Source organism: Rhagoletis zephyria, unplaced genomic scaffold, assembly GCF_001687245.7.
Source record: "Rhagoletis zephyria isolate East Lansing unplaced genomic scaffold, Rhagoletis_zephyria_1.1 Rzeph_scaffold_15859, whole genome shotgun sequence".
Classification (NCBI taxonomy): domain Eukaryota; kingdom Metazoa; phylum Arthropoda; class Insecta; order Diptera; family Tephritidae; genus Rhagoletis; species Rhagoletis zephyria.
This window is the reverse complement of record NW_016172925.1, coordinates 1-12,486: the sequence shown is the minus strand read 5'-3', so window position 1 is coordinate 12,486 and position 12,486 is coordinate 1. Positions and strand designations below refer to the sequence as shown.

Below are 12,486 nucleotides of genomic sequence, written 5' to 3'. Positions count from 1 at the left end.
AAAGCTTAAATATTTATCCAAAAATATTTCTACTTATTTTTTTTTTTTGGATACAATTTTGAGAGAAACTTATGTGGTACAAAATATCATAGACAAAGCTTTGAAACGCCTTCATTTTTAATCAAAATTTAAAAAAATGTTTGAAGGTGTTTAAAATTAATTTAATTAAATACGTTGTTTATTGAAAAAATTAAATGTTTTAATTTTTTTTTATAAATTTTCATTGAAAATTCAATGATTTTTTATTTCATAAAGTATTTAAACCAATTTCTTCTGTTATACAAAAAATTTGAGTTTCTAAAATTAACTTTTTAGGAAATTGGTTTTTTTTTAAGCATAGATACTTTTCGTTTACCTAATAAATTTTATTTAACTTATTTGCTGATAAATTTAGTTTTTACTTTTCTTGCTTTTCTAGACGAGAGCCGCCCTTGAGAAACACAAAAAAGCTTTAAACAACAAGGAAATCAAAAATGAAAAAAAAAATTTTTAGTAAAATAAAATTTAAAAATTAAAATTAAAAAAAAATTTGAAAAAATTTAATTTTTGATAATTTTTTCTTCTGAAATATGTTTGCTGTATTCCACAAACTTAAGTCTTACAACTTTTTAGAACTTGATTAACATTTTTAACTTTTTCTGAATATTTAAAACATTACCTTAATTAAATTTCTAGAAAATTTATGCACTAAAATAGTGTATTAAAACTTTATTTTATTTGAAAAATCCAAGATTAAAAAAGTGGAAATATTTAGCCTTCAAAGCTAAACTTTTTGGAAAAAAATCCAATTATTTTTTTTTTTGTGTGAGTTCATATGAAAAGTAAGTTAGTTGAAAGGGTACATGCTTTCGTGTAAAATACGAATTTTTCCGCCTGAATTTCGTCTTATTTGCTCTTCGACTAGCCAAGCCAATTTTCAAAGCTTTTGCATAGAAAACTACATATGTATATAAGTATGTGTTTGTAAGAATGTTAGTGTTATTAACTAATTTTACACTTAAATAAAATAAACAAGTAGATAGTTTTGTCTTACATAAATAAAATGTAGAAAGGAAATATATTTAAATTTATATAAGCATATACATATGTATGTCTGTATGTATGTTTGTATATTTGTATATCTAAGCCGGCACTTTAGGGCTCGATTTTCACTACATTTTTTTTTTTTCGTTTGCATGTTTTTATTTTTCTCGTGCAATAACACAAACATACATATAAAAAGTTTCCCTTTTCAAAATCACATTCTTTACTGTGTAAAGGCCGTTTATAGAAAAACTTGCCCTAATTTTTACATTCCTTATGATTTACATACCAGAATTTTTGCACAATGATTTCTATAATTCTTTATGATAATTCTCATACATTTATGTATGTTTTGTGTGTTTGTGTTAGTGGAAGTGTTTCGTCGTCAGCTTTAGTTGAAATGCCTCACCGGAAACTAATTTTTATCCTCCTCATCGCTAACGTACATGCATGTCAGGTCCGAGGCTACGTAGGCACGATCACTGCTGTAATGAGAGAATAAAAAATAAAAAAAATAAAATTAGCGAATATTGGACGAAATGTAACGAGTACTACATGTACTACATGGAAATAGAATACTTTAAATATATATATTTTTGTTTAGTATACTTCAAAAGAGTAGCTCGTTTTTGTAACTCTTCTCTACCGATTATTTCTCTACTGGTAGAGAGAATATACGTCATTCTCAACTACTTATTAGCAGTAGAGAACAGGGCGACGAATTCATATCTCAATTCCCTTTGTAGACAATTTTTACAGAAACGAGCTACAGGGCTGCAAACCACTCCAAATAACGGTGCGGTTCGGTTTAGTCGTTCGAACCACATATAAAACTTTGTACCGGTACAGTAACCGGTTTACCAGTATCTCGAACAAGTTCTGAACCAGGCCCAAAATGGACCTAAATCAGTCGTGAACTATCCCGAAATGGTACTGAAATAGTCCTAACTAGTCCCCAAATCGTCATGAACTAGTGCCAAAATGATCCAAAATAGTCCCGAAAAGATTCCGAAAAAGTGCCAGAATGGTCCTGAAACAGTCTTGCAAAGGTCCCGAAATTGTCCTACACAAGTTGCGAATTAAACCCGAAATGATCCTGAAAAAAACCTTGAACTAGTCGAGAAATGTTCACTTGTAAACATACGAAACAATTACAGATTTTCTGCTGGGTTAACGCAAATTTGGCCTCATAAAAAAAAGACAAACAATATAAAGCAGAAAAGCTGAACGTTAATCAAAAATATTTATTTGTTTAACAAAAAATTTCTAAAGTTTCACCAAACACGCAGCCTTCAAATATCTTACATTTCCACTTGGCGCCATTCACTCAACCATGAAGAGAATTTGCATCGAAATCGAAAACTCATACACAAACGAATTCAAATATAAATTCTTCGAGCGCATTCTACTTATGCTCGCTTTGTAAGTCCATATGTGAACCATACAAAAGTGTAAACAAATATACTTATGCACTTATAAGCACTAAAGTACTCAAGTAACCACCGACGACATGCAGGTAACCAAATGAAAAGCGTTACACATTCGCCAGCTTGTCGGCAATTATACAAATATGGCAAACGAATTGCAAGTAAAGCTAAAAAGGCAAAGTTAAAAAAAAAAGGCTAAACTGAAGCGCTAGCTACTGTAGGGAACCCAATTGCGCCAATATTTGTTGCTACAAGTAATTCAAGCCATAAAAGAAGGTAACAACAATTGCACGCAGCAATGCACAAATTTGGCTACAAAACATACAAACTGACATATACTAAGGAATGTAAGTATGTAAGTACATTTGCAGTTGTATAGAAGTAAAAAAAAAATATTTGTTTTTGGATTTGCGAATTTGAGTGTGATAAATGCTCGTGTGCGTGTGTGTGTGTGTGCGCGCGCTTACAAGTTTGGCGCGCGCGCGTACCTTCATTTTCCACCTGATTTTCTCGCTTCACTGCACTGCGCGGCAGAAATAGAAGCGTCTCAAAAAAAACGCCAAAGCGAAGTTTTTTTCCTCCCATATGTGGGTTATACTTTTAAGGTAAGCTCTGTGAAACACTTTGTTGATTTTAATCGCATATCGGACAAAGCGTCTGCGTGCTTGCGCGGATTTGTGTAAATGTGAATTATTTATTTGTGAAATGACGAGGAATTATGAACGAATATGTAAACAGCTGTGTATATATATATATTGTACATACAACTAAATACGCCCGTAGCCTTAAGACTAAACTCGACCGGCATGAAATTTGCGATATGCACGCATTGCACATAGCATTTATTTATGTGCGGTGAGGTGGTGTGGTTGGTTGTGGCAAATTGACCGATTTCAGTACGAATTTTTGATTGACGTTTGGCGGAAAATTAGCACAAAGAACATATAAATATTTGTAATACCAAAACGAGAAGAGTGTAAAACCATTTAGGAGTACATATATGAATTATGTAGAAATAGTAAAAATTCATACAATTAATTAAGATTGTACGACAAATTCATTTTGAGGCAATTTTTAAAAAGCGTTAGGTGAGTGGAAGAAATACTTCGTCAGTGCTTTAGGGGTTGAAGAAGAGAAGATAAATAGATTTTGTTTAATACATATGAAAAATGAGATTTAGGATAGGAAAAGCTTTTCGGAAGTGAAAAGTTTTAATCTGGTATTAGCAATGCTCTATGCGGCAGCGAAGCTTTCTGTAACATCACCAAGGTCTGGTACCCATATGAGTCTGGCAAGGACATAATAACCTAAGGGAAAGTTAGGCATTATACTATTAGCTTAAAACGTAGCTTGTTGGAGATCACAATTCGAGATTAAAAAAAAAGCTTTTAGCAAAAAACACCTTCACTTATCCTTTAGTCAGCCTCAACCCATCCGTGAAGAAACTCCTCGGGGTCTTTCTTCTTCTACTTTCCGTACACTCAACTCTAGCGGTAATGTGAACGTCGTGTCTAACATAGCTCTCAGGATGCTTAATTGACTATTGAAAGCTTCAACTTTATCCCTGTTGAAACGAATTATTTAGTGCCTAGACTAGAACCAATGAGTTCTTCTAAGTAGGCTTACTTTTAAAACTGATACTGAGGCTCACTGTTAGACAATTTCTATGAAAATAAAATAAAATATTATGCATAAGTATGTAGTCGCTAAAGTACCTTAGCCAATACAAAAACACATTTAATCAGGTCCAGTACAGTTTCTGCATGTCCTTAACCTATACTGATTTGTTTACGAATCCTGGTAGAGCATCTAATGGAGCTCAGTGTAAACTATCTAAGTTATTACAGCATTGGTCCCCAACGAATTTGAGGCGATTTATCCGAAGTGCTGTGCACGGGAACGACTTCGGGCTATATCAGACTAAATCCTGGAATACGTGAGCCGGCTATATGTCTTCTCATCTCTACAGCTTCTATAGAAGTCTGTATATAGGGTTCGTAGGTTCGTAGCCATATTACCAATGGTCCGGTTATTATTCCGAGCAGAAGCCGAAAGTTAGGCATTGAGAAAATTATCTACAAATACCGTATTGTTGGTTCATCGAGCATTGTATGACGTAAGCACGATATAGATGAAGGAAGTTCACATTCGAAAATTTTATGCAATAAAAAAATTCGGCGCCCAGGACAACCGCCCCTCTCGCCCTGCCCTAAAGGCGGCCCTGGTACGCTCAAAAATAAAATGTGCACAGTTTTTCTAACTAAATAAGTTTTGAATCAAGAGTTATAGCTACGTACTTCACTTCGGATGAGATATTCTAATTTTGGCAGAGAAAACTAGACTTTTTCTTTTAAATGCGATTTCAGTTTCGGAATGGTTAGTTGGCCCTGTAAGTCTGGCTGCCTAGAGCTATGAGGGTCCAAGGTTTTTGTTTTACTAACTCTGCTATAAAGCATGAAGTCAATCCATTATATTAGTTATTGAGCGGTGAAGGCCACGTTGTAAGAGTGTCGTACTTATTGCTTTCGTCCGCGATTATAGAAAGCTCCATCGATCACCAAGAAGCCATGCAGGGGGAACTAAAAAATCAATACACATTGGGATATATGACCACCAAGCTGGTATAACAATGCATTATACTTTACAGGAAAGCTATGCAAAACTCTAGGGGATCTTTCCTTAATACGTACACCTAGGCGATCCAGTCCCATTTAAATAGGCCGACTGTGCTCGACAAAATATGAGAATTTTTGGTTTGAGGTTATGCAAATATAGTATTATGGAAGCATTTCTTGGGTATCTTAATTGACCTGAGTTGGCTAGGCTCACCCACTAACATTTTATAAATCTTTAAATCCAAAACACCCAGTCAAAATTATATTATAAAATAGTTTCTATCATAAAAAATGACATCCTTTCAATTAACACTACATTAATAGTAAACAATATTATATAATATCTACTTACAAGGCAGTTTCATGCTCGTACACCGATGCGACCATGGCGCTATATTCGCTCTCCAAGTTGCTGTGAATACCACCAATCGCACTTGAGGCACAACCGCCCACGCTGAGTATACCACCAGCGCCAGTACCAGTACCAACACCGACGTTGACACCAACACCACAGCCAGCGCCAATGCCGGCGGTCATAATCAGGCCAGCACCTCCACCTACGCCACCTGCGCCACCACCACCTCCATTACCGCCGAAATTCATGTCGATACTCTGCGGCTGCTCGCTACGTTCGTATGTCTTTATTGCCGCATCAAAATGTTGTTGCTGTTGTTGTAGCAACTGTTGCTGATGCTGTTGCTGTTGTGCTTGCAACTGTTGTTGTTGTTGCTGATGTTGTTTATGCATTTGTTGTTGCTGTTGCTGATAGATGATAAAATTATCAGTGGCTGCCACGGCTGCAGCTGCAGCCGCTGCCATTGCTGTTGCTGTCACATTAGACATTGTTGGCATAGTTGTTGCCGCTGGCAAAGCTGTGGGTATTCGAAAGCCACATTGCATGGTTGCCACACTTTTGTTCTCCTGTTGATTATTGTGATTATTGTGGCAACTGTTGCTGCCACTGGCGCTGCTACTGTTCGTGCCAGAAAGGATGATTGTAGTGCTGCCGCTGCTGTCACTGCCAGTATAGCTGCCGCTGCCTCTGCCGCCACCAACAATGCCGCTACTATCGCCATCACCATTCATGTTGTTGTCGCCGCCACTTTTGCTGATTTCGATGTTAATGTTGTTGCTGGTGGCATTCATGTTGCTGCCACGGCTGCTGCAATCGTTCATTTCATCAACACTAGTAGTATTCGTATTGTTGTCGTTGTTGCAGTTGCTTGTGCCTGCACTGTTGCTGCTGCTGCTATTCGCTTTATTATTCGTCTCATTATTCAAGCCAATTATATTGTTGATGGATGGTGGACACTGGTCTGTGGGGATTGGTATTGTTGTTTGTGGCGCTAAGGCAGCCGAGACTACAGCGCTGTGTTGTTGCTGTATTGTTGCAGTGGTTGATGTTGCAGCTGTTGCTGTTGTTGCTGTGGCAGTTGTCACCAAAGCAGTCAGTGCGATTGCAATGCTTGTGCTACAAGTAGAAGAGCAGACAAAGCAAAGACATGTAAGATTATTGCAACAATAATAATAACAATAATAACAATAAATGTTGTGAACAGAGGAAAAAAATTTCTAAATGCATTGTAGTTATGTATGTATGTATGTATGTAGGTGTATGTATGTATACATATGTAAGTGTCCACAAGTTGTTGGCAAACGAATAGAAAGCTCCAATTTAAATCTGTTGACAATTCAACGCTCAAAAACATTTTATATGCGCAAAAGTTGATTTTAAATTGCTAATTGAAATCATTTTGCCAACTTACATCACCCACGAGTGCATGTAGTTATACATATATAGGTTGTGTATACATTAGGGCGGGTCATTTTGTATGGGAGATTTTTTCGACTAAATATACGCCTATATCACAGAAGTATTCTACGTGTAATTCTTAGCAAATTTTCGGAAGAAACCATGGGTCTCTAATCAATTTAGAGTTTGCCCAACTGCGAAAATAGGTTTCTTAGCATTTTGCTGTGGTGTCGTAAAGACGTGCCTAAATTTTGTACAACCCTGTACTATGCTATAAGGGGTTTTTTGGTATGCGAAATCCATTTAAGCACTTATGTTTTTCTTAAAACTTCCACCAGTTGGCGCAATAGTGAAGATTCGCACATTTTCCTCGAAACCTACTTTCGCAATTTGGCAAACTACAAATGGATTTTGGCTTATAAATGCAGGTAGAATCCTCCTATACTATACGCGCATAGTCAAAAAAAAAATTACCCACCCTAACATACATAAATATTTATGTATGCAGAGATGTGTAAAGGGGAAATTGAATTAACATAGTCTCGGTAAACTGCATTTATTTGAATCTAATATACTTGGAGACTCAAGATTGGAATATAAAAACTAAAAAGGTTGCATTTCCACTTTATGTAAGTGGGCGCTTTTATTGTTTAACAGCTAAGCTAGACTTTCAAAAGCAAGAAAATAGCCAAGATACTCTAACAAGTGAAGGAGTGCGTCATGATGTCACACAAATAGAGAAAACTAAAGTCGTATGCCACCTCTGAACGCAAGATGGCTTTTTATGAAAACTTTGTCATAGCAGAAGAATAATTGAATGATTTTTAATGTCTGCCTAGCAAGAAAAAAAAAAGCAAACAAGCAAAGCTACCCTCGATTCCCACATTAAGAGTTTATCCATTAAATAATTTTAATTTTTGATATTATGCAGCTACTATGCACATTCATATGTCCATATGTATGTATTGACATTCTCACAGGCCATTCATTAACCCAAGCAGCTCAGCTCACTACAATCAATAGACTGCCCTTAACCTTTCCAATTAACCATCGAGTAAATAACAAAGTTGTGAAAATCAACCTAAATATCAAAGACAAAGCTTTAGCGCTCACAATTGCTTAAGACTCAAGCGCGAGAAGTGCAATTTTAATGATTTTATTGTTTTCAATTTTTTTCAACGTTTTTTTTTTTGTTCGTTTACTAAAGCGTCATAAGCTGTTGACTGCAAAAAATGGGTTGGGCGTCATGTCAGCGCGCTTGATTGCCACCGCCAATGCTTGTTGGAGCATTCTTAAGTGCCATTCATGCCACATTACAATAGTGGCAACAATACCGTTATTGCTGCTGCTGCTGCTGCTGCTGCTGCTCAAACATCAATCAGTCACATAAATCAATTTAATTATTAAGTAAACAACAGTTGCAGCAGTCAAAGCGTGTGTTCGACAGTGGAAAATCGAGAATATATTTTGTAGAAGAAAAAAAAATTAAATAAATTGCGCATTGCAAAAAAGGTAGCATGTAGCAGTGGCAGTGACAATGGCCGCCACATACACACACACACACTCGCTTTTTGAGGCATACTTAAGTACGTATAGCCTTAGAGCAGTGAGTTGGCTAGTGCACTTTTTAACCCAAAATTATGTAGGGCTAGTTGGCGGCCACATGTTTGCACAATTTCAAACATCACTCTGCACCACAACAAATTATTTGTGTTTTTATGCCTTTTTAATGCACGAAAATTATGCATTTATGTGCTACCAAAAATAACATAGTAAGCCAAATTGGCTATAAATTGCAAGCAAATGTAAGAACATATAAATATGTATGTATGTTTGTATGTAAGCGAATGAAGGTGTTGGCATTTATTGCTGCCACAGACCGTCAAGCAGTACGTACTCGTTGCCACAATTATTGACTTAGACGTTGTGTATGTATGTATGTATATAAACATAAATCCCTTTGAACATCGTGCCAAGTGTTGATTACAAGCATTAAAAAAAAAACCAAAAAAAAAAAAAAAAACTATTTCAAAACTTTACCATTACTGAAATTGTTACGGTTCGATTTTATTGTTGTTTAACTACCAACTGCCAATTTTCGAAAGCAATAAATTTGATGAATTGCTCACGCCTCAAACCGAAATGCTCACAAGCGAGCATTTACACTTAACTCTTCTTGTTTGCCACTTCACATTTAGAGCAGTGCGGTGCTTTTGCGCTGACACTTTGAACTTTATTACACTTTAGGACTATTTTAGAGACTGTTACTGGTTAACAAGCCCCTCGAAAGGGTGGTTCAAAAATTGCACAGAAAATGTATTCTTCTTGGCAAAGTGGTATTGACATAATGTAGCTAGTCACGCGAGTATTCGCAATTTCCGAATTTTCTATGGTAGTGAGAAAGAGGTGTGACCCAGGGAGTTTAAACCTTAACAACTTCCCTGTCCAATGAGTCATATGTGACTCACGAGAGCGTGTTGAAATAAGTTCATGAGTCACATGTGACTCATTTTTGTGTACAATTTCCGACAAATTTTTTGGTGTGAACGGTACGCGATATTTTTTGGACGTGGGGCATTAACAAAATGCATTGTATGAGGACAGGGAAGTTGTTAAGCTGGGTTGTGCATAAATGTGATACGCGAGATGATTCAAAGAGAACAGTGCGTCTTGGGTAGTGAAGCGGCAAAACGATAGCTGAAATCAAACCCTTCTAGCCGCAGCTGTAACCCATCAAATGCAGAAGAAACGGGGGAGCATCTCTTGTATAACTTCTAAACACTGCGTATGTTGTTACCTTTTTTTGGTAACCAACCAATCAACCAATCAGTCAACACATAGCAGCAGATCGGACAGTTATAACTCCTACCAGTATCGAGAGACATGGTTCGCTCAGTTTTAAGAGCTTGCTGTTGCTGCCGGCGGTCTACCCCTGGCCACATGGTCTAGTCACCTGACTGACTAAAAGCTCATAAATATGTTCAGAAGCAGACCATATTTAACCATTGGAGTTCTTACCCTTCCCTTACTCGGCGACAATCCTCTGTCTTGCTAACTCATCGTCCATACTTATCTCTGTTAAGAGAGTAGTCGTCAGGCATTCCATTAGCGTTTTCGAACGAACGCTCATTCAGCGGCCTTTCCTTAAACGGCAGAGTAGGATTGATCCAAAGTATGCCACTGATTCCAATTAAGATCGAACTTGGCATGCATTTGTCTTATTAAGCTCCTTGGACACCGTTCAATAAAGTTAGTTTAATGATAGTTTCATAGAGCCAGAAATCCATCTTTGGCGAGGAGCAATATCGCTTGCCAAAGGCTCATTCGCAGTAATTTGAGGCTACCGACATGCTCTTTACTCTCTTCTTCCAGGAAAGCTTGCTTTTAGGAGAGCGCCTGCGAAAACCCGCCCAGCAGTAAGCCTACCAGAACATTTTGATAGTTCAACAAATAAATGAAGAAAAAATATACGCAATGACGTACAGAGTGAAATTCCGTATTTTGGCGCTTTTACAAAATTATCCGGATTATCATGAGTTGTTATTTTCAAACCACCCCCGCACATCAACTACTGTTGTGCTTGCAAATGCGAAATTTGGTGTGAATAGATTGTTAATTAAACTTTATTGTGTAGAGCAATTCACCATTTTGCTTTTAGTGGATTTTATTAACTGTAAATACCTGAATGTACTTTTTGCTAATTGTCTAAAAAGATAGGTCAGAATTTTCGCAATGCAATACAAAATTTTATATATATTTTAAACAAGGCCGAATGTCATGAAATTTTTAAATGGGAAAAAAATAAAACTACATAGTTAACTGGAACATATAATAATCTTCATTTTAATTGTGATTTTATGTGCATGCATACATACATAAATTAAATTTTTTTCTTTTAATCTCTTTTCAATTCTTAATGGCTGCTGCAGACCAAAGAGGGTCAAACACACACACACACACACACACACCCATGCAACCCGAAACCGGTACTGTTAGTTTTGTCATAGTAAATTAACATATCTTGCAAATTTTATGCTAAATCATCACTGCAAAAAGCAACAACAACAAAAAATTCAGACTTATATGGCAAACCAACTTTGGAGGTGTGTAAAATATTTACGATGGCTGGCAATCCAAAGTTTTATAACATTGTTGAAGTGCTTTAAAGGAGATGTACGTACGGCTTTGTGGCTTTATATACATAAATGCATATGTATGTATGTATGCAGGTAACTGCGATTGCGATTGAATGAATGAATGAATTTATGGATGCCGGACCTATTTTTAGACAAACACATAAAGTCAGCAAAGAAGCTGAAAGATAAAATATTTACATAAATGCTACAGTTCAAGTTTGCAGTTTGTTTAAATTTTTTTTTTTACACATCGCAAACCAGCGAACATTGTTTAAATCAAACGTCTAGTTTTTGTTGTTCTGAATGTCTGCAGGCTATTTATCTAGGGGCCTCCTAATTCAAAAAAAAAAAACTAGGGTAGGATATGGGGGAAAAAATCGATAACTGTAGTAAACCCAAGTAGCTATCTTAAGAGATAACCTATTGAAAGTTAAGTCAGAAACCTGCTTCAAACTTTAGAGTCGACTTAATTTTGACTATAACTTCGGGTCATTGTATTTAAAATGCATAGACAAAAGTTGGAAAAAAAAATTCGTAAAAATCTCGTAGTGGGGAAATTGCGGTGTGATAGCAAACCCTGTCGCACGGCCGTTACGCAAGTGATATTATGTCGCAGCTGTGTCGCTGTCGTACAAGTGTGCACAGCTTTCATCGCTTCCACCACATGCCATGTACCTACTCAGCATGTCGATGTCGCTTTCGTATTGTATCGCGTATCATATCGCTCTGATGTGCACCGGGCCTAAGGGAATGAAATCCAGCCCAACCAAAATGTTCACAGATGGTGCTAAAATGGTAGATAGAGCGCGGGCTGGAATTTACTACGAGGAACTGAACGTCGATTGGCCGGTAAGGTTGCCTCAACATTGCAATATTTTTTTTTTTTTATTAATTTGGTAATTATTTTTTGTTTTATATTTTTCCAAATTTTCACCCATACTGTTTTAATTTTATGCAGAATTTCTGAATTCCTCATTGCTAAAATTGAAAAGCTTCACCTACGTGTGCGAATGCAAAAAGCAAATAAAGTGGATGAGATGTGAGAAGAGATATAAATTTCGAGTTTTACATCCACAACCATAATATATTTCATAATTTTTATTTCAGTGTATCTCTGCTAGTCGAGTTATGTCAATGTTGTTCGCAGCGGATCAACAACCCATGGCGCATTTTATTGTCGAAACATAAATTAAAAAAAAAAAAAAAAAAAAATTNTAGGTACATTCATACTTAAAAGCAGCAAAAATTTGCAAATTAATTACACACACACACCTGGCAATTTCTATGAGAAGTTATCACATAACTAAGCTGCGATATGCAACAGCTCGCTAATCGTCAGCGATTTGTACACATTTGAGTTCATCAGATAAGTGAAATTAAATTAGATTTGTGTTTTTTTTGCGCATTTATGTAGCTTTTTAAGGCTATTACAGCTATTCCTTATTAGATTAGATCACAGCCAATGCGGATGCGCAGCGAAGCATTAAATTAGCTGGCCAACAACAACACCCATTTCGCGACACCGATTACGA

General features: G+C 36.4%; 1 protein-coding gene across 2 annotated transcripts; it reads right to left on the bottom strand.

Moving 5' to 3' along the window:
- Positions 1 to 1,096: 1,096 nt before the first annotated feature.
- Positions 1,097 to 6,189, bottom strand: LOC108379206 (homeobox protein abdominal-A-like). 2 transcript variants are annotated; one of them, XM_017635533.1, is made up of 3 exons: positions 5,579 to 6,189; positions 5,418 to 5,548; positions 1,097 to 1,508 (listed from the first exon to the last, which is right to left on the bottom strand). In XM_017635533.1, the coding sequence occupies exons 1-3, from the start codon at positions 6,149 to 6,151 to the stop codon at positions 1,439 to 1,441; spliced, it is 774 nt and encodes a 257-aa protein (XP_017491022.1). In that variant the 5' UTR covers positions 6,152 to 6,189; the 3' UTR covers positions 1,097 to 1,438. The 2 variants fall into 2 exon arrangements, with proteins under 2 accessions (XP_017491022.1, XP_017491021.1); XM_017635532.1 differs by having other exon boundaries at positions 5,418 to 6,189.
- Between the last annotated feature and the right edge of the window lie 6,297 nt (positions 6,190 to 12,486).

What these genes read in the sequence shown, in the direction of transcription:
- LOC108379206 (XM_017635532.1), bottom strand. Translation starts at nt 6,151, where the DNA reads ATGAATGGTGATGGCGATAGTAGCGGCATTGTTGGTGGCGGCAGAGGC. An exon ending in TACGAGCATGAAACTGCCTT is followed by an intron (nt 1,509 to 5,417) that starts GTAAGTAGATAT and finishes CTCTCATTACAG; the next exon opens with CAGTGATCGTGCCTACGTAG.